At 41.9% G+C, this 16,469-nt stretch overlaps 1 protein-coding gene and 1 pseudogene across 4 annotated transcripts in view; both read left to right on the top strand.

Annotated features, from left to right (window-relative positions):
• ARHGEF11 (Rho guanine nucleotide exchange factor 11) overlaps positions 1-16,469 on the top strand; it is a 107,016-nt gene that overhangs the window by 54,038 nt on the left and 36,509 nt on the right. For 3 of the 4 annotated variants that reach the window (XM_063103725.1, XM_063103724.1, XM_063103723.1), the window contains 9 exons: positions 847-938; positions 1,931-2,029; positions 4,897-4,946; positions 5,739-5,796; positions 6,608-6,786; positions 8,624-8,695; positions 13,202-13,321; positions 15,116-15,161; positions 15,819-15,895. In XM_063103725.1, the coding sequence (XP_062959795.1) occupies positions 847-938; positions 1,931-2,029; positions 4,897-4,946; positions 5,739-5,796; positions 6,608-6,786; positions 8,624-8,695; positions 13,202-13,321; positions 15,116-15,161; positions 15,819-15,895 (793 nt within the window). The remainder of the gene's footprint in view (positions 1-846; positions 939-1,930; positions 2,030-4,896; positions 4,947-5,738; positions 5,797-6,607; positions 6,787-8,623; positions 8,696-13,201; positions 13,322-15,115; positions 15,162-15,818; positions 15,896-16,469) is intronic. The other variant, XM_063103726.1, reaches the window with a different exon arrangement.
• LOC134385268 (5S ribosomal RNA) lies at positions 14,182-14,300 on the top strand (annotated as a pseudogene).

Genomic DNA, 16,469 nt, shown 5'->3' with positions numbered 1-16,469 from the left:
GTTACCTTGAGATTCTAGGGTCTTTAATAGTTTCTAAGTTTAGTGCCTCGGACTGGCAGTAGGAACGGGGCTGAATGTGGGGTTGGAATGCTACCACCCAACGGACGAGATTCCTGTTCTACCATGGTTCCCCAAAGACAAAGGGAATTTTCAGAGGCCCTGGGCCATTGCTGTACCCCTCCTTTCTAGAAAAGTGTGCCAGTTGCCTATTACTCAACAGGTAAATACTAAATGCCCAGTTACCCTCTTAGAGAGTGATGTTCTGGAGAAGTGGAACTTTGAGGGACAAAGAGATGAAGCTTAAATGGGGAACTTGTCTGCTACATCCACTGCAGTCCTCTGCTGTGTTTATGCAGGCCTCCATATGTGTCTGACCCACCACGTCCTTCCCTCCAGTCTCCTCTTCCTTTGCAAATCATCACCTAGGACTAACTAACTGTTTGTTTTTTTCCCTGTCTTTTTCTTGCATTCATTTTCTCTGCTGCTCCGTTCTGTTCCATCAGCCCCATTGCAGCCTGGTAAGACCAAATAAGCGTGTGTTTATGTGCAGATCCCCTTCTTGCTATTGTCTCTTTGTCGCCTGACTCCAGAAAAGCAACCCATGAAAATGCCTTGCTGGGTATTGAAGAGATTATGATTGCCCTGCCAGTCTAGAATTCCACATAGGTGATGTTGACAGTGGTGTAGCCATGGCTAATCTCCTACCAGATTGAGCAGATTATAGGGTGGGCAGATTTTTCTCTGATTATCTAAGACTCAGGGCCCCTTTGACAGAGCTTCCTTCCACTACAAGGCTGGTTCCTTCCTGCCCAGCTCATCGATGTGCTTTCCATACTCCCTCTCCAGGTTAAGTAGCCTGTCTTCTCTGGGAGATTCTGCACCTGAGCGCAAGTCCCCTTCCCACCATCGCCAGCCTTCTGACACCTCTGAGACAACAGGTAACCTTCTTCTTGGGCATTAACATGTAGACAAAGTGATGTACACCTATACAGAAAGAACTGTATATCCCAAATGTAAAACAACTCAGCCTTTATGTCGAGTTTATAATGCGTGCTAGGCATTGTGTTACAGTTTTATATAAATTGCCTTCTTACATCAACTGTAGAAAGTACAGTTTTATTATCCTTACTTTGCAGATGAGGAAGCTGAGGCACTGAGGGCTTAAGAAACTTTCTCAAATTCAAAAGGTTGTTGGAGACAGTATCGGGGCTCAAAACCACTGTGTTTTAACTCTAGAACCTATGCTTTAATCATTACAGCATGTAGCACACATACATGTACACATTCACAGGGAAGGAGACAGTTGGGAATCAGAGCCTCTGTTTTTTTGTTTGTTTTTAAGTTCTGTGTATGGATGTTCATGTGAATAAAATGGTTTTCTCCTGTCATTTGTCTATTACTTGATTTGGCAAAGGACCAACCCTGAGTCAGCCTGTGTATTATCATGCTCTGTGAAAAGGGTCAACAAGCACTGGTGTCCTGCCTACTGCATTCGCTGGATAAAACTAAAGTTGACGTAAAACTTTAGTCTCACTTGGGCTTCAATCCTGGTGGGGGCTACTTATCTGTAATATTAGTCTTCAGAGGGTAGCTAGACGTGGTACTGCCCCTTCTTTGGCCATTCTCACCCAGACGAGCCAGAAAAGACAGACATGTACAAGAGAGACAAGCGTTTTGGCACCTGAGAGAAGGGTAACTTCTTGTATGGAGCACAAAGTAGGTTACAGGTTTTTGCCAGTGACTGAGGGAGGCATGTCATTGCAATAGTGTGTTTGGACAGGATCAGTCTGGGAGATTAGAATGGTCTAGAAAGGCTTTTGAGGAAGAAACACACTGGGGCTTTCCTGGGTTTCTCTTGGCTTGTATGCACTAACCTTCCAGTGACACTGCCTTCCAAACCCCCTTCTCTCTCTTTCTCTCCTCCCGCCAGGTCTTGTTCAACGCTGTGTCATCATCCAAAAGGACCAGCATGGGTTTGGCTTCACAGTCAGTGGGGATCGCATTGTTCTGGTGCAGTCTGTGCGGCCTGGTGAGTGCTGCATCCCTCCCGCCTGCAGTGGACATTTCTTACAAAGCCACCGTGTATGTGACAGTGCTGCATGACTTGGAGAACTTGTGCTGTCCTGGGAGTCTGGAGAGCCCCGGGGAGATGGGAGGTGTGGCATGAATGAATGAATTACTCTAGAACTGGTTACCCATGGACACTGGGAAGTCTCACAATGCTGAACCACTAGGCAGAATTTCTAGGGTTCAGACTTCTTGATTGATTCCCCAGTTGGGAAGTGCAAAACCAGCAGAATAGCCCTCAGGCCCTCAGGCAGGCAAATACCTGAATGCCATCACAGAGACCTCAACGTATTGGGTCAGAAGATACCATGGAGGAATCAAAGGCCCCCTTTCTTTATACTTAGCTTCACATCACCTGGCTAGGTGCACAGACGGTCACTTTCTGCAAAGACAGGTGTACTGGTCCAAGTGGTTGTAGAACACATTTGTAGATACAGTTAACATTAAATAGTAAATTATCAAAGGTAAATGATGTGTTTTGGATATTACATCAGAAGAAATGGTATTTGGAAGCTTCTTCGGGTAGTTTGTGGTTCGAGGCATAGTCATTTCCCTTCTGATCAATTTGGGAAGCTCTCTTAGAAGAAACAGGATTTCAGGAGTAGTTTGAAAGAGGGAAATGAAAAACAGATCAGCAGGCTAGGAATTTGGTGAGAAGGAAGTGAAGAGTGGGAGGGCATCATAAGCAAATCCATCAAGTGTCCAATTATGTATAGAAGAGGTGTGAACAGTCAGAGCTCTGTCATATGCCAGGTGGTAGAATCATTGTTAGTGACCCAGTCTGAAGAAGACAATCAGGAAGGAGATGGGGTGTGGAAGAGCAGAAACCAAGTATCCTGCAAGGGGTGAACTTCAGTGTAGCAAATGAGATTGGGCCAGTGACATGGAACATCCTAGGCTTGGCTCGTAGGAGAACACAAGAAAAGGGTAGAGAGCAGGCTGGTGTTTCACACTAGGGATAGTGTAAAAGGGGAAGGAACAATATACTTGCAGGAATTTTGGAGAAAGATTTGGGATGTTGTTTACATGAAAAGCGAAATGAGAATTTCAAATTTATGACCAAAATGAGATATGTGAATCATACAAGTATATAAATAATTATGGCTTATGTTTGAGAGTTAACTTTTATCAGCAGGAGGTTTGTTTTGCATATCCTGGGGGTAGAGCTCTGAAAGATAGTTTTATTTGCTTCTCTTATTTCTCAGGGTTCCTGGACTAGAGTGAGACAGAGCTAGTGCAACTGCCAATATCTGTACTTTGTCTCTGCAGTCTATTTGATCCAGAAAGTAGGGGATCCCCTCTGGTGAAGTGTGGGTTCAGCTTTCCTTCACTCTTTTTTTTTCTCCTCTTAGGCTGAACAGAATCAGACCCAGAGAGGAAAGAACAAAAAAAGATGGCTTGCACTAAAACATGAGTTTTGGAGTGTGTGTGTACGTGTGTGTGTGTATGTGTTAGGGAAGAGAGAAGAGTGGCATTGAAATCACAAGAGTAATAAAGCAGTTGATATTGTCTTTTCCACATATTAGGTTTCTTTAATTCACTGTTTCTCAAAGTATAATCTATGTTCTGCCTACATCAGAACCACCTAGGCACTGGGATGATTGATATCCTTATTCCTGACCCAACCCCAGAAATCACTATCCAGCAAAAGAGCCAAGGAATACACTTTTTAAGAAATTTCCTTGGTGATTCTCATGCTTACTGAAGTCTGAAAACTTCTGCTCAAATTCCTTTACTCTGAAGAGTTTAATTTCTTTTTAAATCATGGTTATTAGAAGTCATCTCATGTGTTTTATACATTCAAGCAAGATAGCTCTTTCCTCTCCAGCTTTAATTTCTAGATGACTGTATAAAAGAGAGTCTCAAGCTATTTGTAAGTACTCTTCCACAAATAGTACACTTTAGATGAGGATAGTCTTGAGTTCCAGTATTGAAAAGCCAAATTAGAATGTAGTCATCACTGTATTTTTTTCTTTTTAGACTAGAAACATCTAGATATGCTTGTGGGAGTTATGTTTTGATCAGATAAATGCAACTTGCAAATCATCTTTGGACAAATTTACAAAATATAATTTTTATGCTTCTCATTAATTTGTTTCAGCTTTAGTGTTTCTTGTGTTTGCTGGGTATAAATTAAACTAGGATTTTAAGTGATTTAAAACTACATAGTTGAGTGATAACCTGAGAAATGGAGAACACGTTCTTCTGAGCGCCTCTCAGTCAGTCACCACCAGAAGCTCTTAATTGGGTCTATTTTAAAGGGAGGAACTATTAATCGTTTCAGACAGTTTTTTAACAGAAAAAAATCATTTTTAATGATAGGAGCTCCCAGGATATCTTTATGAACCTCTCAGGATTTATGAACCACCACTTTGAAAACTCTTGCTTTAATCCTTTTCTTCATATTTTTCTTAATAATCATTACTACTTTAACAATTATATTTAATATAGTAAACTCATTTTTCCCAGTGGATAGTAAGAAATAACTTTTATTTACTCTTGAGACATGTTCAGACACATTCAAATAAAGCACACATGCTCTTCCCAGAGCATGGCTCTGCCTGTATCCCATCTTGGCCTGCTTATCAGAAGTCTGGCATCTGGTCTAGGTAGAGGAAAGGGCAAGACACGTGACCTTATATGTTCACTCTGTCTTAGTAGTTGTGTCACCAGAGCAGAATGGGGTGGACACCCAGCATTTGAGGCACTTAACACAGAGAAATGAGATACAAGTTCAGAGGGGAGGTGATCTGACAGGGACCTTAGTGGATATTTAGTGACCTCTGGGAGAGATTGTTGGACTCTGCTGACAAGGCCTTTTCCTTATAGGAGGTGCAGCCATGAAAGCTGGTGTGAAAGAGGGCGACCGGATCATCAAAGTGAGTGATCCCAACACCCACCCCCCAGGAGAGGAGGCAGGTGTGCAGGGGCATGTCTGGCCTTGGTCCATCCTGAGTACTTACATCTTGGTGCCAGCTGTCAGTCAGCCACTGAGTTAGGAGTGGGACCCTGAGAGGGAGCACAGTAGCACAGTATGAGAGAGTAGGGATTAAGACAGCTGGGTGCTGTATTTTAGGCCCTTCTTGACTCTAAAGCAACCAAGCTTCCAGGATAGATTTTATTATTCCCACTTCACAAATGACAAAAATAAGATTAAAGGGAGGATTTGTGACTAGCAAAGGACACAAGCCTTCAGATTCTCAGGTTGATATTCCGTCCTCCATACAATGCTGACCTGAGGTCCTTGCCAGGTCTAAACTACTATACTCTGCCCTATTTATTCAGGTCTTTCTTCTGCAAAATGGAATCCTAGAGGCATTAAGGAAACTCTAAATGCAGAGACTCCTTAGTCTTTTAATAAGGAGAAAGCACATTGGGTCAGTTGACACATGTGTGTGTGAGCAAATGGTTGGAAAAGTATATACCAAAAATAAATAAAAGAATGAAGACACACCTCTTATCTCTGAAAACTTATAGGCTATCTGGAGAGACAAGGTACATGGCAGATGTGAATAGGAACAAATTCATAATGTGAATTTGAGTGAACAAGTGACCAGAGATGGCTAAAGAATGTTGGGAAATGGCTTCCTAAAGAAGTGGCATTTTGAACTTACAAAAAGATCCCCTAGGTTTCCATCATCATTGCTCAATATTGCTTGTCCCTCCAACAGGTCAACGGCACCATGGTGACCAATAGCTCTCACCTGGAGGTGGTGAAGCTTATCAAATGTGAGTTGTAGAGAGGTGACAATTAACGGAAGTAGGGGAGCAGGTGGGCTGAGAGGGAGGGAGGAAAGAGCAGGCTTGCTGAGCCAGGAGGCTTCCTCTGTAGATGTATGAGGCAGCTGCACTCACATCTTTAATCATGACATAGAGGGATCCCCTTAGAGAGCTACAGCTCCCTGTCATCATTTCAAGTGGAGACACTGCGAGTCTCTCATCAGACATCTTAATTTTTGCCCACACCCGTGTTTGTCACTCCTATTTAGACCATATCCTACTGAGACCACATCTCAAATACCACTCAATCCCCTTTTCCATTCACAGATATTCTTCCTCATTTGTTTCCTATTTGGGGAGAAAAAAGCAAAAATATTTCATTTGTAGCCAGGAAGACCCAACAATTGAGTCTGCACAAATAATCAAATAGAAGCAACAAGTGTTGAGGAAAGGATTGAAGGGTATGGGAAGTTTGGGAAAGGTAGAAGGCCAGATTTGAGTGCCAGGCAGGCAGGGTACAGGGGGCTTTATGTTGGCTACTTAATGTAGTGAGATAAAGGAGGAAACGAGGGACTGATGAGGTGGCCCATGGGGAGATTCCTAGATGTTTACAGGTGGAATTTTGGTTGAGGTCTCCACATGAAGGAAGGGTAAGCAGTGGCGCTTGGGTTGACACAAGGTGGAAGGGTAGGAATTAGAGAGTGGGTGGGGCATTAATCCAGAGAAATATGAGCTTAACGAAAAGAGAAGGGAGAAGAATCCTCTCCTTTGTAGCTCTCCAGGACAATACCATTCGAGCAAGCCTCTCTGTTTCCTCCAGCCGGCGCCTATGTTGCACTGACCCTCCTGGGCTCCTCACCTTCGTCCATTGGTGTCTCAGGGCTCCAGCAGGACCCATCCCCAGCAGGAGCTCCCCGAGTCACTCCCATAGCCCCTCCACCACCACCACCTCCACCTCTACCACCTCCACAGCGCATCACAGGACCCAAACCACTGCAGGTAATGGTTCTCCTGGCATCTCCCCCTCACTCCGTTGTCCCTTTGAAGAGCTCCCCACTGGGGAGGAAAGCAGGTTAAACTGAATGAGGACCATTCTGAACAGTGACTGTTGACATCTGCCTGCTGGCTTTATTAAACCCTTCCTAAGTAGGGCTTCCACTGCTGTTTTGGGAGCAGGGATTGTAACTACTAATAGGAGCCCCAAAGGCACATTTACCCTAAGAGTTACATGGCAGTTAGCTCACTTGGTATGTTTAATATAGTATAGTTCAGTTATATCATGGAATAAATAAACTGTCTAGGCTTACCTGAGATCCCCAGCATTCTCTGAAAGTGAATCTTTATACATATTGTGTTCAAAATTTTGTATAAAAGACCTGTAAAAGAATTTTTGTAATACAATGATCCTGTAATTTGTGACTGCCTGATTTTAATTTTCCTGACAAATTTTGCATTCTACATATTTCTGCTCACCTCCATTTCAGGTCATTCAGTTCTGTAATCACTTATCACTGTCCTCAGTAGAAGGCACAGAGCAGGGGAAAGTGACCTCAAGAATGAGATGCACTTCAGCTGACCTAAAACTTACAGGGCCACATCCTAGATCTTGTCATCGCAAGGAATTTATTTCTGATATTTCAGATTCTGAAATCTCACTCTAAGGTCATTTTTTAATCCATCCACCTTTCTCACTCACTAAATCCCTAGTCTTCACTGGATCACTTATCCCTTGACTTCTCCCAATTCTGCTATTCTTCAGCAGAGACGGACCATGTTTAATTCGCAACAGTACCTTCACTCCCCTTGCACTCCCGACCTACACACCTTCCCAACAGGTATTTATACCTGGGTGAATCCAACCATACTGTTTCTCCATTTCTAATTTTGGGTTGCTGGGTTCTGTGGAGAAAATTCTATAATTCTGCAGGCTGGTTACAATATAAAGTTATGATTTTCTACTTCTTTCTATAAATAAAAACTAAAAATTTCAAATGTATTAAAGATGTAAATGTAAACAAACAATACATTTTTTAAAAATAAAATAAATAAACTGAGTGGGGTTGAGGGGACCAGACAAGCCAAAGGATATATGAAAGACCATCAGAGAGTTGAACAAAAACGAGGGCTGCATGAAAGGGATTGCTCGGAGCCTTAGTGTCCATCTTCTGTGTAAATGCATATGAGTTTTTGTCAGATAGCACCATTCAGTGTGTTTCCTAAGTGTGTGGGAAATGCTAAGGAAGCCCTCTGGGAGTGCTCCCCTTCCTCAGGGAGAGAGTGCACACCTCCAGGCATGCATAGACAGAAAGCACCTGTTGAAGACTGTTGCCAGTCAGTGTTACTAGGGCGTGGTGTGAAGTCAAGGAGTAGGGGAAAGGCTTCCTAGAGAAAAAGGGCTGCTTGGAGGAGTGACATACAGAGGCCAGTCAGTAGAGGGAGACAGTCAGAAACAGACAAAAACAGTAGGAGCAGAATGAAAGCCTCTGTAAAGAGTTTAAAAAAGGACAAGATGCAGATAGGTATAGGTTTAGTTGGGAAGAAGGCTGAGCCAGCAAGTACTGGGAGACTTTAGAGAGCAATTAGATACTAAGGTGATTACAGCCAGGGTTTCTAGGAAGTTCTAAAAACCAGAGCTCCAGTGGTGCAATCAGCACACGGTACTTATATGATAGGAGTAAAAATGAAAATAAGATTTTAAGTTTACTGCATTCCAGCAAGGTATGGAGTGTTACTTATGACCGAGTCTTCTCTCAGAGCTTTCCTTGCCCAAGAATCAGCAGGTTAAGTTACTAAGCTAATCCTCAGCTCTAACTACTATCATATTTTCTATTCCTAGGATCCCGAAGTTCAAAAACATGCCACCCAGATCCTTAGGAATATGCTGAGACAGGAGGAAAAAGAGTTACAGGTAAGGTCGCTGATGAGGGTAGACTGGCCATTACCTTAATGAAATAATACTTTTATAAGAGCAATTTGCCAGTTTGTGCAAGTTAATTTACAGGCCATATCCTATCACAGTAAAACCTTAAAAAATAAAACTTCAGGATCAATAAAGAATCATCATTGGCCAGTAGAATTTGTTAAAGCAGAATTTGACCAATAGAGCTCCATATGTAACAGATTAGGATCGTGAATAGGTAGACAAAATATGAATAAGTAACGAGAGACTAAAATGAGGGAACATTAGAACTGAGGAAAATCAGAGTCAGTTGGAATTGATCGTGGAGGTTTCTGAGGAAGGGAAAGATAAGAGGGAACAAAGGTGGGAATGGGTAGGTGAATGCTGGGTCAGACTAATAAAGGTGGGGCACTGTTGGTACAAGGCAGGAAGAGAGATATCCAGGCATATCTCTCTTCCTGCATAGAGAACAAGAGATGTGCAAATGATGTGCATAGAGAACAAGAAGACGATTAATGTGGCTGGAGTAGAATGACCAGATTCCTGTTATAACTGTGGCCTGCAGCAATCTCCTTGCCTGTCCATTTCAAGTCAGCAAATTTCTTTATGTAGCCACTGTATATAAAGCATTGTTGTAGATCTTAGGGTATACAGAAATGAAAAAGATTAGATAATTCTTGCCCTCAACATGTTTAAAATCGAGTGGGGGGAATTCAAATTACAGTAGGAGGAAGAGCAGGAGGAACAAAGAGCTTGCAATAAAAGAACAAAGAAAAGAGCAATTCGTAATGGGAAATGTGGGAAAAGGCTTCACAGAGAGAATGGTATTTCAGCTGGGCCTTGAAGAGTGGGACTTTAATAGGCAAAAGAGATGGAAGAGGGAGCTAGTGAATAGACAGCATAGGTCAAGGGCACAGAGATGTGAAAATACATTCATTTAATAAGCCTTGAGTGCTTGCTGCATGCTAGGTATCATGTGTTGGAGCATTGGATGGGGAGTAGTGTTAGAGGCTGGAGTTGTAATAGTTACAAAGATAAATAAGAGATGAACCTTTCCTTTAAGGAGTTAGTAATCAAATAGGATATGCATGGATGAATGAAGATATACTACATTATAATAAGTGCTGATACTTATATATTGACAAATGGCATAAAATAATCAAGACAGTAAGAACAGAGCTATAGATCAGTGGAATAGAATCGAAAGTCCAGAAATTAACCCATACGTCTATGGTCAATTGATTTTCAACAAAGGTGTCAAGACAATTCAAATGGAGAAAGAATAGTCTTTTCAGCAAATGGTGCAGGGACAAGTGGATATCTACATGCAAAGAATGAATTTGGACCCTTACCTCACAAATAAACAAAATTTAATTCAAACTGGATCAAAGACTTAAATGTTAAGAACTAAAACTATTTTTAAAAACTATAAAATTCTTAGAAGAAAACATAGGTATAAATCTCCATGACCTTGGATTAGGCAACAGTTTCTTAGATATGATACCAAAATCACAAACAACCAAAAAAAAAAGATAAGTTGGATTTTATCAAAATGTAAAACTTCTGTGTGTCAAAGCACATTATCAAGACAGTATAAAAAAGGCTGGCCTGTTAGCTCAGTTGGTTAAAGCACAGTATTGGTAACACCAAGGTCAAGGTTTCAGATCCCAGTACCTGCCAGCTGCCAAAAAGAAAAAAAAGTAGACAACTCACAAAATGAGAGAAATATTTGCAAATCATATATCTGATAAAGGTCTAATACCAGAATATATAAGGGACTCTTACAACTCAACAATAAAAGGACAACCCAGTTTAAAAATTGGCAAAGGATTTGAATAGACAGTTTTGTAAAGAAAACATACAAATGGCCAATAAGCATGTGGAAAGGTGGTCAGCAATTTTAGTCATAGGGAGATGCTAATTAAAGTGACAATTAGATACCATTTCACACTCATTAGGATGGCTATCACCAAAATAATGGAAAATAATAAGCGTTGGTGAGGATGTGGAGAAATCTAAGAAATACTTGTTTATATTTTATCTACATATTAACTATCCTAATCTATTCCCACCATTGATGATGGGAATGTAAAATAGTGCAGCCACTCTGGAAAACAGTTTGACAGTTCTTCGAAATGTTAAACATGGAGGAACTATGAGGGTACTTCAGAAAGTTCATGGAAAGATTCATATTATCTTTTAATTCTATTTTTCCACAAACTTTTTTGAAATACTTCCATATATGACTCAGCAGTTTCACTCCTGGATATATACCCAAGAGAACTGAAAACATATATTTACACAAAAACTTGTACATGAACATTCATAATAGCCCAGAAGTAGAAATAAGCCAAATGTCTATCAGCTGATGAATAGATGTGCAAAATGTGTTATATCCATACAATGGTATATTATTCAGCTGTAAAAAGTAATGAAGTACAGATACGTGCTATAACATGGGAGAACCCTGAAAACATTATGCTGAATGAAAGAAGCCAGACATGAAAGTTAACATATTGTATGTTTCCATTTATGTGGAATGCTCAGAACAGGCAAATCCACTGAGACAGAAAGTAGATTACTGGTTGTTGGAGGGGGAAGAAAGAAGAAAGGGGAAATTAGGAGTAATTGCTTACAGGTACCAGCTTTCTTGTTGGAGTGATGGAAATGTTCTGGAGTTAAATAATGGGATGGTTGCACACCTCTGAGTATACTAAAAACCACTGAATTGTATACTTTAAACTGGTGAAGTTTATGTTATGTGTATTATGTCTCTAATTTTTTAAAGTTTTTTTTAAAATGCCATTGAGAAAAAGCCAGGGGGAGAGTGTGAATGGAAATTAAATTTTTTAAAATATCATGGAAGCCCCAAAGAAGGAATTTATGCAATAATCAGAAAGCTTCATGGGGTGATACCTGAGCTGAGTTTGGTCTGCTGTGGCTAGAGCACTGAACATGGCAATGGGTGTGGTGGTTGGAAAGTGCTTTGGGCCTTGAATATCACGATGAGCTGTTCTGAAGGCCGTGGGAATTGATCAAAGGATTTTGAATGGGGGACTGATCACATTTTTAAATCAGTGTTCTTTGGAGAAGTGTGTTAAGTGGATCGACTTAAGGAAACCATCTAGGAGGCTGTTGCAGTAGATAAGAGATAATGACAGATTTAACAAGAAATGTAGGAGTAAGAACAAAAAGGAGGGGATAGCAATGAGAGACATCTCATAGGTCAAGTCAGTAGAATTTATCAACTGTTAAGGGAGAAGAAAGAATTAAAGATGGCCCAAGTTTGGGTGCTGGATGGATGATGACGCCATTGATGGAGTAAGGGAGAGGTGAGGAGCAGAGCTCAGGGAAAGAAATGAAGGTCAGCCGCGGGTGTACTGAGTTTAAGGTGCATATGAGACATTCAGATAAAGACCACCCACCAGGCATGTGGACATAACAGAGCTGAAGCTCAGGAGAAAAGGCTGGTTTAAAATAGAGATTTGGGTATCCTCAGCATAAAGGTGATAGTTGAAATTGAGGCTGGTTGAGAACACCCAGGGCACCAGTGCAGGGAGAAGAGGAGAGAGCTGAGGATGGAGTGTTGTGATTTAAGTGCTCCTACAGCACACTGGCCAGCTTCCAATACTGCACCTGTGCTGTTATATTTGATCTTTGAAAGAGTAACTGTTTGAGGTAATGGGGAGGAAACTAGATTGTATGTGTTGAGGAGTGACTGGAAGGCAGGGAAGGATGGGGCCCTAAGTGTAGACTGCTGTTCTGAAACATTTCCCTGTGAAAGGAGGGAGGGAAAAAATGGGGCAGCCAGTGGCTTGAAAAATAATCAGAGTTGATGGAAAGAGTTTTGAGCATTAAGTCTTATCGATGAGGATGTATTCATGCTTGCCCAAGTCTACACAGCTAGTCAGTGGAAGTGCCAGAATTCAACGCCAGGTCTCCTGGACTGTGAAGCCCCTAAACCCCTGTGCTATCTATCCTCTGTTGCATGCTGTGAGGAGTGCTAGATAGGTGTTAGAGTGGTTCATGCTCTGAGAGAGCTTCCCAGTGATCGGGCTGGGGCTGGGGGGCCAAGGCGTTGGCTGCTGTAGTCAGCACTGCTTCCTCTTGTCTCCTGTTGTTCTCACTGTATGTAAGTTTCCACTTTAGCACTTTTTTGTGTACTATTCTGGACAGTCTCTTAAATATTTCACACTTGAGTGGTAGTTGAGGAAGACCTCGTTTTAGGATGTGGGACTTAAGCCAGGCCTTGAAGAATGGGTCAGATTAGGGCAGGCCTTTGTGTTTTGTCTTCTTTCTCCAACTCCCTTGTGCATTCTGTTTCTCATCACTTTACCCCTTTTTCTGATCCTAAATGATGGTGAAATAACATGCATTTACTAGAAGACAGAGCTCTCTTCTCTCTTCTCTTTGTTTTGGGATAACTGCCTATTCTCCCCACTGGTGAGTCGTCCATTCTTTACTAACCACCCCTCTGCCTTTTCCCCTCCTCCCTCTCCTCCTCACCCTCCCCAGCGTATCTGTGAGGTGTATAGCCGGAACCCCGCCAGCCTGCTGGAAGAGCAGATCGAAGGTGCCCGGCGGCGAGTCATTCAGTTACAGCTGAAGATCCAGCAGGAGACTGGGGGCTCAGTGGTGAGTGATGGTAGGCATAGCTCTAGGAGAGGCACCATGCAGGTGGACTACGGATAGAGTGAGGGAGAAAGTAAGGACAAAACGCTTCCTGGGTCATGCCAGGCCCTCAGGCTGAGCTAGTAAGTGTTTAGGATTTTACAAAGAAACAAAGGTCAGCAGTTCTTTATTTAGCACCAAAGAGGCTGAGCACTGTTGTGTCACTTGATATACCATAAAAAGAAAAAGCCTATTTCTTGCCCTCCAAGAACTTATGGTTGCAATGGAAAGAAGTAAATATGAAATAAATCAGACCATCAGCTTTAGTCTCCTAATTAACCTTTGCTTCAAGGTAGTTTCCTCATAGCTAATGTATATTCCTACACTGGTTTTACTAAATATTCATCTGGTAGCTTCTTCTACCTCCTATCCTTCAAGTAATGGGTCTTCTCAATATACAAATACTTTTTAAAGTCAGCTTTCATAAAGGATCCCCAGTCAGTTGAGAGATATCTATATCAGCAGTTAACCACACTTTGTGGAAAATTCCAGAGAGGAGATGATTCATTATTCTCATCCAGGACTTTACTATTAGTGTCTTATTTATCTCCATCAAGCTTTAATTCTTTGGGTAAATAAGAAGTAACTCTCCAGAAATTTTAAGGTCTCCAAGAATAATATTTGCAAAAGCCAACAGACAGTACTTAAGGTTTATCTACTTTCTTTTTTAGAACATCCAGATCAAAAACATAGACAAATAAATTTAAACTGCTTCATTTTCTGAAGAGCTTCTCATATCACGTGGTTGATTGCTCAGGTTGTAGACTTAGACCATCTTGATTCAAACCCTGGCTCTAGTTTTCACCAGCTTTAAGACTACGGTGCTCCACGGCCATACCACTCTGAATGCGCCTGATCTCTTCTGATCTTGGAAGCTAAGCAGGTTCGGGCCTGGTTAGTGCTTGGATGGGAGACTGCCTGGGACTACCAGGTGCTGTAGGCTTAAAAAGAAAAGAATACTACTCTTGGGCAAGTTATTTAATGCCTAGAAGCCTCAGTTTCCTCATTTATAAAATGGAGATCACGATGGTATCCAGCTAATAGGGTGTCAGAATTGAAGCATGCCTTTGGCACTGGGGCCAGTACGCATTTGCTGCTGCTGCCACTGTTGGTGTCAGTGTGCTCGTGTGCACTGTGAGTCTGAGACACTAACCTTGGAATCTGAAAGTCTGAGCTCCAACCCTGGCTTTACAGTTGACCCGTTGTGTATTTTAGGCAAGTTACTTAAGATCTCTAAGCTTCTGTTTCCTCATTTATAAAGTGAGAGTAACATGCCTAACAGAGTCATTGAAAGATTAAATGCAATCTTGAAAAGTGCTTTGTAAACAGTAAAGCACAATCAACATCATTTCCTCCACACTGGCTGGGTCAGTCAGTCCCAGGCCAATGCCTGTCAGCCCTCAAAGATCTCTAGGGGTAAATATTTTATATTTTCCTTCAGTCACCTGCGTGAGGTTTTTGCGCTCCTCTATAGGAAGTTCTTTTTTGTATCCAACCCAAATGAGGCAATAGTGCTTTGAGGTGATAAAGTGAGATTTTAGAATTTTATGAATGGTAAAGCTCCCTTTCCACCATTAGGGGTCACCATTCTCCTTACACTGTACAAATAAAGCAGTATCTCTTCTAGCTGGGCATTCTTGAGACAATGAAGCAGAAGAGGCCATGAATTGTAAGCAAATAAACCTCTGATTGGAGGAAGGAAACAGTAGGGGGGGAGGTTCACAGAATTTGCCCAACCTCTGGGCCTTTCTTTTTTAGGACATTCTTCCAGTATATGGTGACACCAGCCAGAGATCATTCGAAGGTGAGTCCCCCCCCAACCCCTCCCACCCCATCACCTCCTTTTTCTCTAGCATATCTCTAGTCCAGTTTTCTCATCTTTTGTCCCTTCCCCATGCAGAGATTCCAGGGAAGAAAATATAGCACCCACCCTCAGGGAAATAGAATAATGGGAGAAAGCAGTACAAATACACAGGGAAATTAGATACGACTTATGCAATAGAAATGAGTGTATAACCAGTAGCTCCAGATAGATAAGGGACAGGGAGATATTGGAATGATTATGGTCCAGACAGCAGTTTGCCTGATAGCACCTAGCACTTAGGAGATCCACAAATACTTGTAAGAAGAAATGAATGGTGACCAGAAAAAGGTTGGAGATGAGTTGAGAGTAAGACTAGTTGTGAGGTAGAGCTACAGAGTCTTATTTGAGAAGATGACATGGCCCGTGCAAAGGTACAGAAGTAGGTGAAAGCTAGGTGTGGCAAGAGTAAAAGGTAGGTGTACCCAGGAGAGCATCCTAGTCTAGGGGTCATGAGATGACAGAGCCAAAGGAAAACTGGCAAAAGCAAGGAAAGTAGCAGCTTCCCCTCCTGCCCTATACACAGGTGTCCAGAGTAAAGGTTCTTCCTTCTCCCAGGCCACTAATCCTTTCTTACCATATAAACTGTTTTCTTCTCAGGCCGTCTCTCTGTGGACTCCCAGGAGGGTGACAGTGGCTTGGACTCTGGGACAGAACGCTTCCCTTCCCTCAGTGAGGTGAGTGCCAGCAGGTGCGAGGCCCTTAAAACTGTACTCTCAGTATCCCTTCTCTAGGCACCTAAATGCTCTGCTGCTCACTAGTGCACCAAGGCCTCCGGCCTGTCATCCATACACCACTTCTTCTACAGTTCCAGTTCCAAGAATTTTAGTCACCGCATTCTGGGTTCCAGAAAAGGGTTTCACAAATGTATCCTACATACAAGATCATCAAATCTGGCTTCCATTTTATCATTGTCAACTCTGTTATATAAAGAGTAGGGTGGAAAGGGAGGCCATGTCATTAATTATAGCAAATCTTTGAGAATAAGGGGCAGAGACATAAGTCATCTAAAACAGTAACTTGACCAAAAACACATTTCTACCTGGCTGGGAATAACATCACCTTAGATTGATATAATGAACCCAGCCTAATCAGAAGTGATAGTCTCTCTTTGCTGCAGATCTTTTTCTACTTGAGTGGCTCATCTTTTCTGGATTGCTCAAAAGAATTTCAGGTTTTGACCCCAAAGTTTATCTCTTCCAGGTGTTCTCAGTTTGCATATATGAACTCTAAAATATAAAGCTGCAATAT

This window comes from Cynocephalus volans, chromosome 8 (genome assembly GCF_027409185.1).
Source record: "Cynocephalus volans isolate mCynVol1 chromosome 8, mCynVol1.pri, whole genome shotgun sequence".
Classification (NCBI taxonomy): domain Eukaryota; kingdom Metazoa; phylum Chordata; class Mammalia; order Dermoptera; family Cynocephalidae; genus Cynocephalus; species Cynocephalus volans.
The sequence above is the reverse complement of the archived record's forward strand: the minus strand, read 5'-3'. Positions and strand labels throughout refer to the sequence as shown.